At 44.6% G+C, this 18,460-nt stretch overlaps 1 protein-coding gene across 2 annotated transcripts in view; it reads right to left on the reverse strand.

Annotated features, from left to right (window-relative positions):
• Positions 1-16,063, reverse strand: part of LOC308233928 (cilia- and flagella-associated protein 58) — a gene marked incomplete at its 3' end in the record, with an annotated part of 141,880 nt that extends 125,817 nt beyond the window's left edge. Inside the window, exons 1-5 of one of the 2 annotated variants that reach the window (XM_080640935.1) lie at positions 15,990-16,063; positions 15,624-15,846; positions 14,593-14,694; positions 7,953-8,059; positions 6,358-6,517 (exon numbers count right to left, since the gene is read on the reverse strand). In XM_080640935.1, the coding sequence (XP_080497061.1) occupies positions 6,358-6,517; positions 7,953-8,059; positions 14,593-14,694; positions 15,624-15,846; positions 15,990-16,048 (651 nt within the window). In that variant the 5' untranslated portion in view covers positions 16,049-16,063. Of the gene's footprint in view, positions 1-6,357; positions 6,518-7,952; positions 8,060-14,592; positions 14,695-15,623; positions 15,847-15,989 lie in introns of those variants that run through there. The other variant, XM_080640934.1, reaches the window with a different exon arrangement.
• Positions 16,064-18,460: the final 2,397 nt, after the last annotated feature.

Raw genomic sequence — 18,460 nt, forward strand, 5'->3', positions numbered from 1 at the left:
CTTGAGAACCTGGAACCAGCACTTCAGTTCATAATCAAGGTCACCAGAAACACCTGCAGAGCTTGGTCAAATGCCCACACCCCACTTTGAACCTACATGGTACCCATGTAAGGCTTTATCTCTAAAACTCCCTCCAGTGGCTGATGACATCCCGAGTTGAGGATGGCTTTTTACATCCTTTCCAGATGGAAAGTTAAAACTCGTGGCCTGCTTGCCCTACAGAGCTGTTGGAAGAAGCCAACGGGCCTGCTTGGGATCAGCTACATCACAGCTTCCCACGAGTGCCCCACACTCACAGCAGAGAGACGGTGGGGGAGGGAAAAGTTGGTGAGCACTTCTTTCTAGCAGGTCATTAATAGTCTACAAGCATTTATTGGGAGCCTGATATACGAGGCATGGTGAATGAGAAAAATAAATAGGACCAAGCCTGTGCCCTGGGGAGGAGAGTAAGGTGGCCTCTCAAACCCTTACCCGTGAAAAGCGCCATAAGAAACATGGCAGTGTGCTGCTGGTGGAGTCGAAGGGGAAGCCCAAGTGGGGCCTGCCTCCCCCGGGGTGGCCCCACCCTACCCACCTGGTGATCACCCTTGTGCAGGTGTCTGGGCCATGCCACAGACTTCAGAGGAATCTCTAGGAGTCGGGCTCAGGAATCTGCATTTGCCAAGTTCCCAGGTGATTCTGAAAGTTCAAGAACCATTGATAACCTAGAGGGATTAGGGCAGGTCTCATGGTAGGGTGCTGCCTGATACAGCTTCTGAAAGATGGACAGCACTGGCCAAGAAAAGCATTCTAATCAGCCAGGAGCATGAGTGAGGGCAGGAAAGCAAAACAGATTTAGGCAACATTTAAGTAGCAGCTGCTGTGTGCCAGGCACACTTCTATGTACCTTTATGTAGTCATTTAATTCCTATGTCAACCCTATGATGTGGGTGCTGTTTAAAGAAACAGATGGGGTCAAATTTTCCCCATCCTCCTACCCCACCCCTGCCCTGCCAATGAGGAAACAGGCACAGAAGGGTTAAGTGACTTATCCAGAGTCATAGAGTGGTAAGCAAAGTTAGGACTGGAACCCAGGCAATGCTGGAATCTGTGCTGATATGTACTGAGAAATAAGTTTAAAAATGTTGAGTAGGGTTGACCATAGAAAGCCCTGAACGCTAAGTTAAGGTAAATTTGAACTTGATACACGAAGTCATTTCATAATAAGATTTGGACTTAATACAATGGCGAGCTATTGGGGATCTTTGAATGAGACAGCAACTTGATTCACCCCAAACTACGAAGCCCTGAACTATGTGATCCTCGCTGTTCAGTGCCGTGGGGGTTCATGGCTGGATTCCAGAGTGGGGTTGGTGGTAGCTGTGGCAGCAGTTGGTGAATGTCCCAGAGGTCCTCACTTTAGTCACTGAAGGCTGTGGTTCACAGCATTCTCATGCTCCGTCCCTTCAATTCCTGGGATAGAGCTGGAAGGTTGTTTGGTTTGGCCAGCAGACCGCAATCAGAGAGAGCCAAGAACCACACAGTAAAGGAAATGTGTGCCTTCAACTCCTTCACCTCGCCTCATCCCCACCCACGTCACCCTCCTCTGCCTGGACCCACTTTACCACCCTGGAGGGGCACTTTTTAGAGTTAACTTTTCTCATTGCCATCCCAAGATAGCTTGTTTTTCTAACTTTTTAAAAAATAAAAACAATGCAGTCATGATAAAAAATTTTCAACCACTGACAGAAAATTTAACACATAAAAGCTCCCACTCCCAGTCCATTCCTCAGCAATAACCAGGATGAGGCTTCTTGTATATACTTCCAAATTTTTTTCTATGTGTGTATCACGTGCGTGGATACATCCCTTTTGTTCTTGTTTACATAAATTGCATCATACCATCTAACTTTTCTTGGATATCTTTTATAAACATTTGACTCTACCATTTTCTTAAAATAGCTGCTTACTATCTCCCTGTATGTATGGATGGTTCCTAATTTACCCAACTTCCTCTACTGAGGAACACTTAAGTGCCCCCTGCCTTTTTTTTTTTTTTTTTTTTTTTTGCTATTGTAAACAACAGTGCAGTGAACACTGCATAAAGCTGGCTTTAAGGGATTCTTCCTCTCCTGGTAATTTCTATACGTATTCTGTACTCAGTTACATACTGTGTATGGATTCACCACCAAGCATTTGACCATAAAAATAAACAATTGCCTGGGATTTATTCAATCATCATGACGCCAGAGTGAAAAAAAGGCATTTTTAACCAAATACAGCTCGTGTTCTACCCTGGGTCATGCCCGATGTGGGGAACAAAAGTTTAAGACAAGGGCTGTGTCCCCAAGAAACTGGGTCTATTGGGAAGACAAGGCCAATGGTAACAAACTAAGTCAGAGAACAATGAAGGGTGTTGGTAACTGAAGGTGAAAGGATGTGGCTCTGAGCCCCACATGGCATGAGGGAGTTGTAATAGTTTTTGCTCCCTTATGCATGGGAAAATGTGAAGAACCCCCGTAAAGAAAATCCAATGCAATTGTCATTCTGTCCCCAAATGCTTGTGTTTCATTCATCTGAGCCCAGGGCTGGCTTATTGCCTCCTGCACAATGTGGGGCCCCTGCTCTACAGGTGAAATGCATTTTTCCATTGCTTTGGTGTTCCTCTAAGCCCCACGAAGAAACCAGGAAATAAAACTGTCAAGAACAAATTATCTATCTCCCAACAAAATGCAACCACATAATACTCAAAAATGTTCAGAGATATTTCCACTTTTCTTGATGGGAAAAGCTAGGTCTTCAGAGTGCAAGGTGAGATTGGCAGGGCATGGGTGGGGTAGGAGGACGGGGAAAATTTGATCCCATCTGTTTCTTTAAACCCTACCAATCAGTGATATTTTAGGTTTCTTTTAGGGAAACTATTTAAGCTAGAAATAGAAAGCAAAGACCCACTTCCTGCCACTTATCACAAGCCAACCCTGGGCCTCTTCCCAGCTGGCCAAAGATGACTCACCCAGCCCCTCCTCCCTCCATGTCATTGCTCACCTATTCCTTGAGAGTGGACTAAGCTATGTTAGACCAAAGGTTTCTTGGGACAGTGGTTGTACCCCAAAAGACTGACAGTGACCTTGAGTCTCTCCCAACAGTTATGGTTAGTGCTGAACCAGCCCCCCAGGATTTGAACCTGCAGGTCAGCCCCAAGGTCTCCCAGTGAAGTATATGAGTCAGCTAATATATTCCCCAAACCCCAGAGAGATGACAGCAGAAGGCTTAGGTAGAGCCAGATTCAGGGCCATGGAGGTTGGTAGTGGTCATTCCTCTTGATATTCATGGTTTACTAGTATACCTGGTAATTCAGTTAATCCACTCTAACACTTTGTTGTCTGAGATTAGAGAAATTTAGAGCCAGAAGGAATTTCAAGTAACATTTAGTACCATCTCCTCCCCCATCTCCTACCACCACTGCCACCTGTCCAGGCTACCTCCACCCCACCCCCACCATGTCAGGATGTAACTGGACTTGGTCCAGATGGCTCCAGTGCAGAACTCTAAGGCAGCTCTACCCAGTCTCCTGGACATGGATCAGATGACAATGAGGATCTTTCAAATGTTGTCTGTGGTTGAAACTATTTTTCTCTTTTTCCATTCTACAAGATACAGAGGACAGCTTTCGCCTGCATTCCTTAAATTTAACATCCTATCTAATAAAAGGATAATATGCAAATTAACTGTCACTCCATCACAAAGATGGCGGCACCCATAGCCACAAGATGGTGGCACCCAGTCCTCTCAGCCCCGCCGGAGTCCCCCAGTCCCGGGACAGGGGGGGTGCCCTGAGAGCGGGCAGCGTGAGCAGCCTGGCAGAATGCTTGCTTCATCACCACACCCGGCTCGGGCCGGCCCCCAGGAGCCGGAGCAGACACAGACAGGGACAAGGGGGCCAGCCCGCAGCCTCCACGGTGTGGCTTCCTCCCACCTCCCGTGGAATGAATGCGGGTCCCTCCCACCTCCCGAGGAAGCAGTGCAGCTCCCTTCTGGCTCCCGTGGGCGCCGGCAGCTTGCTTTCGGCTCCCGGTGGCATGCTGCGTTTCCCGCCAGCTCCCGATATCGAGTGATGGGCTACTAGTGCTTTTATAAGATATATACCAATTATTAAAAGTGGTTATCTCTGAGACAGGAGAAGCAACACCTCCTATTCTTTTTCATTGTATTTTTATTACCCTGATGCATTTCTGCCCATCTCCCAGTAAAATAAGTGGTATTTTAAAAAGCTCCTCATGCCTGGCCTGTGTAGCTCAGTGGTTGAGTGTTGACCTATGAACCAGGTGGTCACAGTTTAATTCCCTGTCAGGGCACATGCCTGGGTTGTGGGCTCGATCTCCTGTGAGGGGCATGCAGGAGGCAGCCTATCAATGATTCCCCCCATCATTGATGTGTCTCTCTCTTTCCTTCTCACTTCTCAGAAATCAATAAAAAAAAAAATTATTTTTAAAAGCTCTTCGTGGAACATTAATTTCCTCTTTTCTCTGGGCTAAATCCTAGTTTCATCCAGAGGTTAACAACTCAGATCCTTTTGTGGGTCAGATGGGTGGCATTAAAAAGAGAGAGAGAGAGTAGAAGGTGGAAGTCAGTGTAGGTGACCCTGGCAAAATGCAGAGAGCGCAGCTGGCAGAAAGGCATTCAAATCCCAAACTGGGCTGTGGGCTGCCGGCCTGCAGCCTTTCCCACAAGCACTCTCCTCCATGCTTTATTTCTTCGTGCTTCTAGCCTCCTCAATTAGTATGTGGAGCCCCAACAGAGAACATCTTTGGTTTTGGCCATCAGAGACATGCCATTATCTGTTGCGCTGACAGTAATTTTGGTCCCATGCTAAACACTCACCAGCACACAGCATTTATACCTGCAAGGACTGATCAGTCCCCACGTCCTTGGAGAGGCCACAGAAGCCAAGCAAAGATCCCAGGAAAATGTGACTCACAGACATCACTCTGCATTGGCTTGGGTATCATGGCAATAGGGCATCCCATCCTGAGAAGACGGTGCAGCAGATGGCCCCTGTCATGTGGCGCCTGCAATGGCAGACCAGGCCACCTCACTAAGCAGGATTGCTTCTGTCCAACTGGCACGGAGTCAGACTGGTAACTATTTACATGAGTCAAAATACACCCGGAGGCAGCAGATGGCCAGGCCAGGCTGAGACGTGGGGAGAAATGAGGCTGGTTTGGGCTGAGTCAGAGGCAAAGGCAGCAGACAGTTCCTCTGTGGGCATCGACAATTCACATCACTCCCGTTGCTGCCTGGTCTCTTAGCCTGGCTGGAGGCTGGGAAATCAGGCTAAAAGGATCACAGGCTGATCCCTAGACCCTGAGACAAGATGACATTGGACAGGCCTGTCCCATGCCTAAAACACCTGCCGGCACACCAGGCCATTCTTCTGGTCTCTTTGTCATTCTTCAGCGGTCCGAGCCAGTATATCAGGCTGAGACAAGCATTCCCACAGCAAGACAAGCAGCTCCAAAACACAAGGGCTAACACCCCAACCAAAATGAGTGGCGGGATCCGGGGCTCCCATGTCTTTGTCACCTTTGTCATCTTATCACGCAATTGTTCCAGGGTTTGGTACACAACAGGCAAAGGGAGGTGTTTGTTGCAATGAATTGAAAGAGTGTGTGACGCAAATCCAACAGAGTGACCTTTGCCTGGGACTGGGTTTGGGGTGTGTGTACTTTTTTAAGACAGGATGTTGGCTATAGAACATTTTGTGAGCCATCATGAGCCCCGACAGCACTGGTAAAATTCTGACGTCTTTAGTCCAGAGTGATAACGGGTGTTTCATTTCCTGCTTTGGAATTCTTTCAGTCATGGGACCCCTGGTGTCTCCCAGGCCCACAGCCAAAATGTGAATGACAATGATACTCATGCTCACCCACGTGGGCTGCAGCTTTCGTTTGCCAAGTGGAGATTATTTGGATTTGGAGTGTTTTTTTCTTCCTTTTCCTCTCTACCTTTCCTCCCACCAGGGAGGTTGTGGAGAATGCCAGACTATAGTGACAAATGTCAATGATGGGTAGGCTTTAAACATCAGCATCAGCATCAGTATTCTGGAGGTCAAACTGGGGCCAAAGGCCAAGGAGCCAGGACACACACAGGCTCCTAAAATGTGCACTGGGCACTGGATTTCTAGACAATCTTTAGAAGCTATGGGCTCGAGGAGTCAGACAGTGATTACCAGAAAGAATACCTTTTCTGTCTCCATGTTTATTAGGAACCTCAAAGAAAAAAAAAAAACAGAGATTGATTGACCCACCCAAACAACTCCTGGTACAGTGTCACGACATGCTTGGGAATTCTGGGTGGTGAAGGGGTGGACCATGGGGCTCAGCAATTCAGCCCATAGTCAAAGGCATCGGGGTGGTTCTGAAAATAGAGATTCAAGAAGCCCAAGAAAATGTTCTTATCTATGAGAAGAGCACACACCGTGGGGTCCTGCTTCATGGCCTCTATCCAGAGCCGAAGAGCTGGGGTGTGGTTCACACAGCTGCAGGACAGGAAAGAAGTGTTAGCTCACTGGAAGAGGAAGGCATCAGGGAAAATGGCATGTGTCGCTCTTTAGATACCAAAAAATGGGTTTCTTTGGGCAATAGAGTCATCTTAGTTACCTATGATCAACTGAGCTTGATCACTTACTGAAGGAAAACCTTGTTTTTGGAATACCTGTGTGTGCTTTTGAATTGTGTAAGTTGCTACTGATTTTAACAATACAGTTAAAATACTTGTGGGCTGATTGCTCTGGGGAAATAAGGTGCCTATGCCTCACTGGTTACCAATAGGAAGACAACCCTCTCTCTGAAAGAGACATTCTTCTGTCATTCTCAGAGCTTACGTTAGTGGATTTACGAAAATAAAAACAAGTCGTTTCCAAAACACTTTAAAAAAAAAATAAGAGTAAAAACAATCATCAAACTTTGAAATAATGGAGCTGATTGGGCTCCATTATTTCAAAGATCAGAAGTTTAGGTCTAGAATATGTCCAGTGATTCGTTCATGATAGTACAACCTGTTAGTGGGAAATCTGTGGTTCAATACTCTGTCCCCAGAGGAGACAGGTTTTTCATGATGTTTGTGTTGAGACAGAGTTTAAAATATCTGAGTATGTTCTGTCTGATCTTCACTCAGAGACAGCCAAAGGGGGAAGTGCAGATGACTCCTGGGTAGAGTCAAGCCCACACATTACGAGAGCACCCATGCAGCTCTGGCGGGGCAGGACCAGATTCCCAAATGTCACCCAGCACCCACCATGCGACTGGCTGGGATTAGAGCAGGTGCCGGCACTTCTCCTCCGAGCATTGTGACAACAAAGCACATGTTCTGCCCAGGGCCCCTACACAGTCCTCCCACATCCCCGCCCCCGCAATTTCTTCTACTTTGAACATCCCTACATTTCCATGGTGGCCATTTCACTTGTTTGTTTTATCATCAAGTATCTATTGCTTTTAAAATCAGTGTTTGTTTGTTTGTTTTAATATTTTTATCTGGGGAAGATTCCTCAGAGAACTAAATGTGAGTAAAGTGTATGGTGGGCACTGGATTTCTAAACAATCCTTAGGAGGATTATCTCAGCAGGTCCAGGAGCAGGGCCACTGAGGGAGCTGCAAACAAGTCACCAAAACCCGGTGACTAAAACTCACCAACTGCTTGCACCACTGGCCTGAGTTTGTATGGGCTGGTGAGGACAGTAGCTCTGAGGTACCATAGGGTCTTATTAGCAGAAATATGGGGAAAGTTTGTGTCCACAGAGAGTGGCAGAAGAACACAGATGCATTTTAAACAAGGAAACAGTTTAAAACCTGACTTCATTTCACACGCATCGTGAAACTCGTCCGAAGGAGGATAAATGGCACACACACACCATTTCAACCACTGCTGCCCAGTTCGACCCCAGGAATTCATGACCACATGGTCAAATGTCTTACTCAGCTATTCCATATACATCCAGCCGCTCAAACCAGGGCCAAAAGAGGTAATCAATCATGGATATACAGTCTCCACCAAAGAAGACGGTGTTCTGATAGCTAAGAATCTAAAAGTTTAAACAGAATAAAAGCAAGTTAATTTGCTGATCTGCTGGCATAGTTATAGACACTAAATACAAATATCAAATTAGTTCCCAAAGAGGGAGAACTTAGGCTTTGATTCTCCTTCTGACTTGTTAGGTAAGTGCTTCCTCCCTTTTTCTGAGGTTTCCTCCACCATATTTAGGGTAATACTCCTGGCCACACTCAGTCCCTTCCCTCCTTTGAACCCAGGAGGGAGGGTGTGGCTCCTCTGATTGGAGAATTTGGAAGGACAACCCAGGCAGAGGGAGCCCAGCCCCTCTCCCTTAGCCTGGAGCAGACTCCTCCCAGTGCTATGCTCTCCATGGAGCAGCTCAGCCCCCAGAGAGGGGGGGCCCTGTGTCAGGCCAGTGCAGCCCAATACTGGGATGGAGGAGGGACACATTGGGAACCCCACTTGTTCCAGTTGTGACCCCCCACTCTCCAGGATTCACTTTATCTGTAACAAAGGGGATACTGTGTCTCCATGTGCCTTCCTCTTTTGCTTTCTTTCTTTAAAATATATATATATATATATATATATATATATATATATATATATATATATATATTGATTTTAGAGAGGAAGGGAGAGGGAGAAATAGAAACATCAATGATGAGAGAAAATCATTGATCAGCTGCCTCCTGCAAGCCCCCTATTGGGGATCAAGCCTGAAACCTGAGCATGTGCCCTGACCAGGAATTGAATCATGACTTCCTGGTTCATAGGTCAATGCTCAACCACTGAGCTGGACAAGAAAGAGCAGTGCTACTTAATGGACTCCCTCTAATCTCACCATTGTCTTTTTATCATATTTTCTTTTTTATTTTAGTTCTTTGAACTTCACACTTGTTGGCCACTCCACATTATCAATTTTTTACATTAAAATAAAATTTCTCTTTCCCAAATGGGACAAATAAATCCAGATAGAAAGCAGATAAACTCTTAACAGACAGCCAATGTCAAAATAAATAAACAAATAAAAGCACCTGAAAATTTAAAAAGCAAAAGTACTCAGCAGAGATTATTGTTGGGCCAGGTTTACCCAGAGAGAAAGGTATGGTGTCAATTACCTAGCTCCGTGGTCGGCAAACTGCGGCTCGTGAGCCACATGCGGCTCTTTGGCCCCTTGAGTGTGGCTCTTCCACAAAATACCATGGCCTGGGCGAGTCTATTTTGAAGAAGTGGCGTTAGAAGAAGTTTAAGTTTAAAATATTTGGCTCTCAAAAGAAATTTCAATCGTTGTACTGTCGATATTTGGTTCTGTTGACTAATGAGTTTGCCGACCACTGACCTAGCTAATCAGATGACTTTTGACCCATTTAACTCATAATCAACTAAATTCTCCCCTGTAGTTATAGATCTAGATTCCTGTGCCCTTTATCTAGGTTTCCATACTCCTATCTTTATCAATCAGACTTGATTTTTTTATACTCTAAACCAGCTATTGACTCTATGATGTAGTGAAGGGTTATAGTTAAGAAGGTAAGTTCTGCTCTGGCTGGTTTGGTTCAGTGGTTAGAATATTGGCCTGTGGACCAAAGGGTCACGGGTTCAATTCTCGGTCAAAGGCATATACCTCAGTTGCAGATTCCTCAGCCCCATAGGGACCCTTGTGGGAGGCAGCCAATCAATGTGTCTCTCTCACATTGATGTTTCTCTTTCTCTCTCTCTCCCCTTCCTTCCTCCTCCCTCCTGGTCCTGTTCTGGGCTCCACCTCTGATTCAACATGAAACCCAGGGCAACTTATGTACCTCTTCTTCCAAGCCTCAATTTTCTCATCTGTAAAATGGTGGCAATGTTAGTGCCCACCATGCATGAATAAACGTGAGCTCTTGTGATGACAAAGCACAGAGACCTCAGAAGGTTACATCTACACAAAGCAAATCCACCCCTCACAGAAAGGATCAATGGGGTCCCCACATCCTTCTCAGAGCAGAAAAGCAAATCTTGTGGCCCTAACTCTAAGTTTTCATTCTCTTCCAATATGGCATAGAGAAGTCCCCTTCCTGGTGTCCTGAAAATGTGAAAAAATGTGAGATGGCGTCACTTTGTTCAAAGAAACCACTATCAGGGTAGTACTAAAACAGCAGAATCTGGCCAATAAAAACTCAAAACAGAGACTATTTTCAGTCATGTATAAATAAGATCTGACGTACAGAGTAGAGGAACAAATTGTTCTGTTTTTATGGATTCCAGAAAGTCACAAGACTTCTTTATGTTCAGGAATAAAAATAATAATAATTACCCAAATTTGTATCACTGATTTTGAAACGTATCCCTCCAGCTTATTACTGGCTTTCATGGCACAAGTCAGACCCCAATCTAAGTGGATTGACTCTGGAATTTCTGTGTAACTCTCGTGCTTTACAGAACAGATGTGCTTTTGGGAAAGTCCTTGTCAGAAGAAATCATATGCAGACATTGAATGGAACCCATGATGGGTCCTTTGGTAAAGTAACAAGATATTTTGAAAATGAATAACTGCTTAATAATTGATATTTATTTAGTATATATTTCTGAAGCTTTTCATTTACTCAAAGTAGGAGTATATGCCATTAAATATATATGATCTTATAGCTATGATTAACCTGTACATAAGCTCTCACAAAGTAATTCAAGTCTTAACAAGATACTTTATATAGTAAAAAATCAAAATGATAATATAGATGAAATGGGTGAGGCATCAAACTATCTTCTGGCAGCTTCTACCCCATCCCCAAAATACATATGCACATTCCTTTGCACTTTTCTTAAATCCAAGCGTGACTTGGGGCCACTCACAACAAGATCCTTAGAGTTCTTGCCTCAGCTGCCTCAGACAGACATTTCTCCACCAGATTTCTCACAGGACAAATCTAAAAATCCCAACAGAATATCTGGCTTCCTATAAACTAGCACAACATGCCAGCTCCTTTACAGACACACCCCAATGATGTAGGAGAACATACTGGCCAGCCCTCCTCAGAGATTTACTGAAGTCTTAGGACCCTCAATAGGAGAGCTCCCTTCTATGCAAACCTGATAATTTCCTAACATGTGAAATAACTTTTCCCCTTAGAATCACAGAACATCAGCATCGGAAGGGCCACTGGAAGTCATCTAGTATGACTCCCCTCCCTCCACCATCATTTTGCCATTTTTTTTTTTTAGATCATGCTCATTACACAAAAGATTAGAGCTGCAGTGTAAAAGATGTGTACAATAAAATATTAAATATGAAAAATAATAAAATGCTAAGATCTGGGAAAATAAAGGAACAGAAGTCAAAACAAGGAAGGAAAATGGTATCAAGATATCAAGCCAGGAGTCCTGCAGAGATCCTTAAAGCTTGGAATTGGACTTGGGTTTCCTGGCAGCAGAAATGGAGAGGAAAACATACTGGCAAGCTGAGTCTTGTCTCTCACGTGGGAGCACAAGAGACTCTCCTGTCAGGGTAGGAAACAGACCCAGGGAGGTAAAGGGACCTCTGGTTAGTGCCAGAGCTAAGACAGAAACACCGTTCTCCTAATTCCCGGACTAGAGTCGATCCTTGTGTCATTCTACTTCAAATGTAGGAGGACTCTACTCACAGAAGCTTCCAGTCTTTTGTGAACTCTTTGCTTGTTCTTTAAGTGTCAGCAAAAAGCTTAGAATCAGCATATTCTGAAAGCCTCTCGTGCTCTGCAGCCACAGATTGGCCCAGCTCAGCCTCCCAGGAGAACTGCCCCCTCAATCCTGCTCTCTCTCCCCACTCTCAGTCAGGGGCTCTGCAGGGCGGGGACACACACCAACATACTCATGGTTGCAGAGCTTACCAGAATTCCCTCCTTCCTGTTTCAGTCCTTTGATAAGGTCTTCAGGCAACTTCACTCAACTAGTTCTTCTGTGTTCTCAGTTTAAACTAGTGCCTTGCTTACAGCCAATGAACTCCTCTGACAATTTTTAGGATAGTCAGCGGCAAACCTAACCGGCAGTCTTAATTTCCAATGTCTTATCTTTCCTAAGTGTTTTGTCATCAGAAACAGAATGGGAAGCTGCTGCTGCTATACCTGGACCCACTTAGCCGTGGTCATGTTAATATCCAGCGTCATTTTTAAAAACTCTATTTTGAGTTCTTTCTCTTTCCTGCCTGCCACATCAAATGATGTTGGCCACTCTTAATATTGAATAGCTTCTCCCACAGTGAAATCCCTCACTTTCAGTGCTATTGTCCTTGGCATCACCAAGCAAGGCAAAATGGCCTGCTTAGAGGAGACATTGTTCTTCCAAGGCCCCAGGCATCCCTCACGAGGCCACACGTGGGGAGGAAACAGAGGCTCTGGCTTCTAGCCCTTCTAACACATCTTCAATTCAGGCTTAAGAAATGAGATATTTGGGGGATAACCATTTGATGTCCTGAAACAATAGAAAATCTATTTTTTTAAACTTTCTGTTGTCAGTTCACTGAAAAATGGCTACAGAGGGTGGTCCCCTTGCTTTTAAAGGATGTGGTAAGAGATAAAGAGTGGGCATGCAAATGAAGAGCAAGGGACCACTTAGTTTGACGAGGGAACACTATTTCCACTCCCTTGAAGGTGAAAAGCCTGGAAGGAAGGTCCCCTCATCTTCTGCGAGAACCTCTGGGGCTCCCCTAGGGGGATGGAAAGGTGGTTAGCACTGGAGCACAAGTGGAAGGAAGAAGGGCGCGGGGCTCCCCCTTGTGGCCATCGATGGTGAGGCGTACTGACCGTGGCAGCAGCAGGAGGTTCACAGGGAGCAAGAAATCTTATCTGTAAGGTTTTTGTGTACAAACAAGGTCACAAAGAGAAGAGAATCCGAGACTTCCTCAAACCAGGCATTCTAAAAAGCTTCAGTCTACAGCCCTGGACTCTTGGATTCAGCTGCCGTAATTGCTGCCCTGCACCCCCAGCCTCTAACGTGGACAGACAGTGTGGTGGCTCACAGTGGGCGTGCTGATGTCCTTGCAGGAGGAGGAAAAAGTCGTTTTTGTTCTTGATGGAAATAGTTCTTTTTTAAAAAAAAATATTTTTATTGAGTTCAGAGAGGAAGGGAGAAAGATATAGAAACATCAATGATGAGAGAGAATCATTGATCAGCTGCCTCTTGCACACCCCTACTGGGGATCGAGCCCTCAACCTGGGCATGTGCCCTTGACCAGAATCAAACCCAGGACCCTTCAGCACGCAGGCTGACGCTGTACCCACTGAGCCAAACTAGCCAGGCCTGGAAATAGTTCTTAAGAAGCAGAACCTCCTCTCCTTCCCTCCCTCCTACACACACACCCAAAAGACACAAAGCTGCTTGCCAATAAACCAGCAATTCAGACCCTTATCCAAAAGCAACAGTAAAGTACTCAACTCCAGAGCAGAAATCTTTTGAGTTCATAAAAGATAAGGGGAGATTCTCAAGATTTCAAATTTCAGGGCCCTACTACACTGATATACAGCTGAAGTTGAGCTAATGACAATGAACCAATTCCCTGTAAAACAAACCAAGGGTGTAAAACAGAGTATAGATAAAATCACTTGTCCTCTACAAAGAAACCTTAGAAGTAGTGTCTGGTAGAACATGCCCCATCTTGCTGCTCATTAGTATGAAGATTCAGAAGGCATCTTGCCAACATTTGGGGATAAAGGACCACACTGAAAATTATATCCTGGAATCTTTTTAATGGGCTTAATTCTTTTGCCAAAATTTATTTGTAAGATAGTAAGGGGGTTGGAGCTAGCAAAGCAATGCTTGACAAGTCAAACATCTTTAAAGTGATGAATGGCGGATGAAAAGATAAATGAATATTGATCGAAACTCTGCAGGGGGGTGGGGAATGAGAGGACCTCCTGTGTATGAAAACCGTGGAAGAAATCACAACAGAAAAGATTATGGCACAATATTTTTAATGTTATATTTCTATGCATACAAAAAAAAGATAAGCCAAATTAAAAGTTATAACAAAAGAAAAAAATGTCTTAAAAACAAACAAATACCTTTTACCTATAAGAAACTCTTTAAAAGGAGCTTTCACAAATCAGCAAGGAAAACCAGTAAGACCTTGATAGACAAGCTGGCTAATAGACCATTTTCACACAAAAAGAACACTAAGAGATGGCATACTTTGGGGAAAATATCCCACTTTGCTAACAATCAAAGAAATACTCATTATATCAACAATGAGAAATGGCTCTTTCTCTTCGAAACAGGCACATATCTTTTTACATGAAGTTTCCCACTAGTGAAAAGGGATAAAGCGAGCAAAGGGCATTTTCAAATACTGCTCTTTGGGGAGGATGTAGCATCATACAGCTCCAGCCTGTAAAGTGTTCATGCCCTTTGATCTGGTAATGCCATTCCTGGAAATCCGACCTAAGCACATATTCTAAAATAGAGAAAGCACAAGTTAAGATGATGAGTAGCTGAACTTATCAAAGTCATGCAGAAAGACTAAGTCTATGAAAGCAGAAGGTGTCAGGGTGACCAGGTTAACGACCCTACAGCGCTTCTTCCATTGGATCTAACCAGGAGAGGGGCCCCTTTTTGTACCTCTTCAAGGTTGCAGAATTCCTCACGAAGGGCTAGCTTCAGATCACAGCATTCTTTCCCGCATCTCAATGCTACCAGACACTCCTTGGTCAAATGTGGGACCTAATCAGAGGACACAGGTTTCTTAGTGGAGAAATCGGAGGGAACTCCAAGCTTCTGCTCTGCCTAAAAAACGCAGCCAAAGCTTTGTCCCTCCAGCTTAACAGGCCAACGCCCACATCCCGGCTCCTCAGTAGGAGTATCACTCTGAGGGGTATCTGTGGTGCCAGCAATCCATTTGTTATAGCTCCCTGACAAAACAAGGTGCTTTAGAAAAGTGTTCTCAAGTGCTTCTTACTTGATCAGCTGTTTCCATGCTGTACAATCTTAGGCAGGCACTTAACCTCTCTAAGCCTCAGTGTTCTCATCTGAAAAATGGATACAGTAATAGTACCCACGGGTACAAGGGCAGTTGTAAGGGTTGCACGAGTTAACCTTTATAAAGGGAGTTCGAATAGTGCCTGGCACATCATACATGCTCTATATCTGTCAGTTGTTTTTATTGCATTTCAAAGCGAACCATCTTAAAGTTTCTCCACTCCCCCCCACCCCCGTTATCAGCAGGTACCCCTTTTATCTCCACATTTCCTGGACAGTTGGCACTCTTGCTCTGAAAAAAGAGCAGTTCCCTTCCGTGCATTAATGTCTTTATTCCCCAGTATTTTTTAACCTGAACCCTTAATAATATTCCCTGTAAAGCATCACCAGTTTTCAGCTCTTTCAATATTCCTATCTTAAGTCACACAGTCAAAACTTTGCCATAATCATACCTCTGGAGACTGCTAGTTCCCATGGAAAGCACCTATCAGTGAAGCCTTTAACCTTTAATATCAGAGGTGATAGCTCTACTATAATCGCATACCAGTTAGGCACACGCAGTATCAAAACAAAACAATTTCACCGATGATTGGGCTTTAAAAATGAATTGAAGTTTGGGAAAGACATACAAAGTAAAAGAGAGTGCAAGTGGCTTTTAAAAAAATTCAACGTACCTTATAGAATAGCTCCAATAGCATCTTTTGGCGAGCTCGCTCATAAGGGTCATATGGATACAGCTTCCTTCCTGGATAAGCATCATCCAGGTACTCACAAGCGATCACAGATTCGTAGATCAGCTGACATCTGCTATTTTCCAAGACAGGAATTTGGCCAAAAGGGTGCTTTGTATAGTACCAGTCAGGCTTGTTTCTCAGGTTAATGTTGATAATTTCATGGCTTAAAAGCAAAAGGAAAATAAGACAACAAAAATGAGAGGCTTACACAGGCAGACACTCATCTCCAAAGCAGAAGAAAGCCAGGGCGCTCCAGATTTTCAACATCCCCCGGTGCCTGCAGGGCACTGACCTTCCATCTCTCACCTGATGCCTTTGGCCAGAAGGACCAAGCGCGTTCTGTGCGCAAAGGGACAGAACCTCATGCTGTAGATGCGGATCAGGCCCTCTGGGACCGGCCCTGGGGGGACACTTCCTGCGGAGCGGGTGAGGGGTACCAAGAGGTGGATTAGGCCACTAGGGAGAGGGGCTCACTCTCCTCCCTGTGACCTCAAGAGGGCTGTGCACACTCTCCTGATCCTCCGGAGTCCCCAGACTGGACACTTTTGCACGTGGCTTTTGTGCAGAGGAACCCGTCCAGTCCCTCCCCACCGCGCTGCTCTGGGGGCCAAGGCCCAGCGTCTCCAACCCGCAGACCCAGAGGACTTACCTTTCCCCAAGCTCCTGCTCGCATCCTCACCCATGGTTATCTTGCGTCTGCTCAGCGCCCAACGCTCCAAGCTTCGGCTTTGGGGCTGGCTTTGGGGCTCGCCGCCGCCGCAGCCGCAGCCGCAGGCTTCGGCGCGCCGCCCCTGCAGCCCAAAGTCAAGGTTTAAGGGACTGGGCTCTGGTGGGGCAGCGGGGACGTGATCTGGGACACAGCTATGTAGGATAACAACCTGGAGAGACTTCGCCCCAGACTTGGAAGCCCAAATAGGAGTGTGGGCAAAACAAAACAAACGAAAACCCTGAAAAGTACCCCCTGCTTTGAACATGTGGGTACAGCATTCGGTGGAGTCCCTTCTCCACACTGAGAATCTGTGAAGAATGAGCATTTAAACGCCAAGCATGTATTTCAAGGGAGTTTAACAACATTAACCCGGGTAACACTAAGGTTTTCTTGCCCATTCTAAGCCCTCCCTCCTGCATCTCTAAGACAATACGCCACATTCTCTGTATGAGCACAAAAAATAAAGGCAAGCTTTTTCATAATATAGCAGATGAGAAGAAAAACTTGTTAGTATTGAGCTTTTGCACGCCCCTGAGAGTATCTCCTTATATTTTGTGCCTTCGCCAGCCTCACTCTAGTTCCAGCCCTATTTGTGAGATTGTACCCAAACTATGAAAAAACTGGTAATGAATTTGAAACAAGATGCCTAGGGGCAAAGAAAAATTTGTGAGCTCTCCCCATCCCCCAGCATAAATCTTAGAGAAGACCCTTTATAATGGCTAAGGACACATTGTCAACAGCCCAGCAATATAGGGGTCACTTGGATTGCTCTTCCATCTACATGAAATCAAGGAGGTAGCTGGCCTTTGCCCTGACCCTAAGAAGCTTGGTGATCCTGAAATTCAGCAGATGGAAAGACAACTTATTTGTTTCTACAGGATTGAGCTGAAATAGGAATTACTCATCAATGCATTTTAGAGAGCTGACAAGTAAAGAAGGAAAGAAAAGCATTCTATGCCTCACTCATTCTGATTAAATGGTTTCCATGGATTACCTTATTTGATTCCCACAACTACTCAGTTAGGCAACTATTATGATTCTTATTTTACAAAATAGAAAATACCCTCAGAAAATGAAATTATTTGTCCAAGGTGACCAGCTTGTAGGGTTGAAGAACTTTAAAAGTCCAGAGCCTGACTCATTGTCTTGGCCTCTAAAGCTGCTAACAGTGTGGAGAGGGAAGGATATACTAGGAAGTCCTGGAAAAGATCTAACACGTAATTGCTGCTCAACAATTGTTAGCTGAATCTAAATATCCTTTATTAAAATGACAGAACCTAATTATGTAGCTCATGATTGGACACCTTTTGTTCTTTGGAATTCCAATCTATCCAGAAATTCTTGGTTAATAGTGTTAACATTTTTTTTCCCTACTAAATAGGAATCTTTGAAAGTCTTTGGAATAGTGACTTAACAATATTTTTTTTGTTAGGTCATGCAGAGTGATTTCATCTGAGACATGACAGGTTGCTGTGGATTTATAAGTTTGGGGAATGGCAAAAATGTTCTAATACATTTTCTCTTAAAAGAAATTGCATATGTGTCAGCAAGAAGTCTGGTATTGGAAAAGATATTGGTGCTTCACTTGCCATGCTGACAATTTTGCATTTTGGAAGATAAAGTAATAGGATAACTACTATACTGGAACTAATTTTAATCAATAAAGACAAACTGAGTGGTGAATAGTTTACATTAGGGTTTACTCTTGGTGAATTTCATATAATGTTCACGTCATAAATTATGATTCTTCTCTTGATTTTTTTCAACCCTTTAAAGATGTAAAAACCATCCTTAGTTCTTATGCTGTACAAAACCCAGCAGTGGGCTGGATTTGGCTCTCTGGCCAGAGTTTGCCCATCCTGGAGGAAACTGGCAATGAATGAATTTTTAAGGGCCAAACTGGGGAATTCCATTTGCAAAGTAAAAAGCTCCACTTTTCCACTATGCTAGAGAGAACCTATTTCCAAGATTTCCCCCTACCCATGTTGCCACATTTTCAAGGAAACCAACTCTGAAAGTTGGTAAATGCTGTTTCTTCAGAGTATATCTGTGTATGGGAAGTCACATT

The sequence above is a fragment of the Plecotus auritus genome (assembly GCF_963455305.1).
Source record: "Plecotus auritus genome assembly, chromosome: 9".
Classification (NCBI taxonomy): domain Eukaryota; kingdom Metazoa; phylum Chordata; class Mammalia; order Chiroptera; family Vespertilionidae; genus Plecotus; species Plecotus auritus.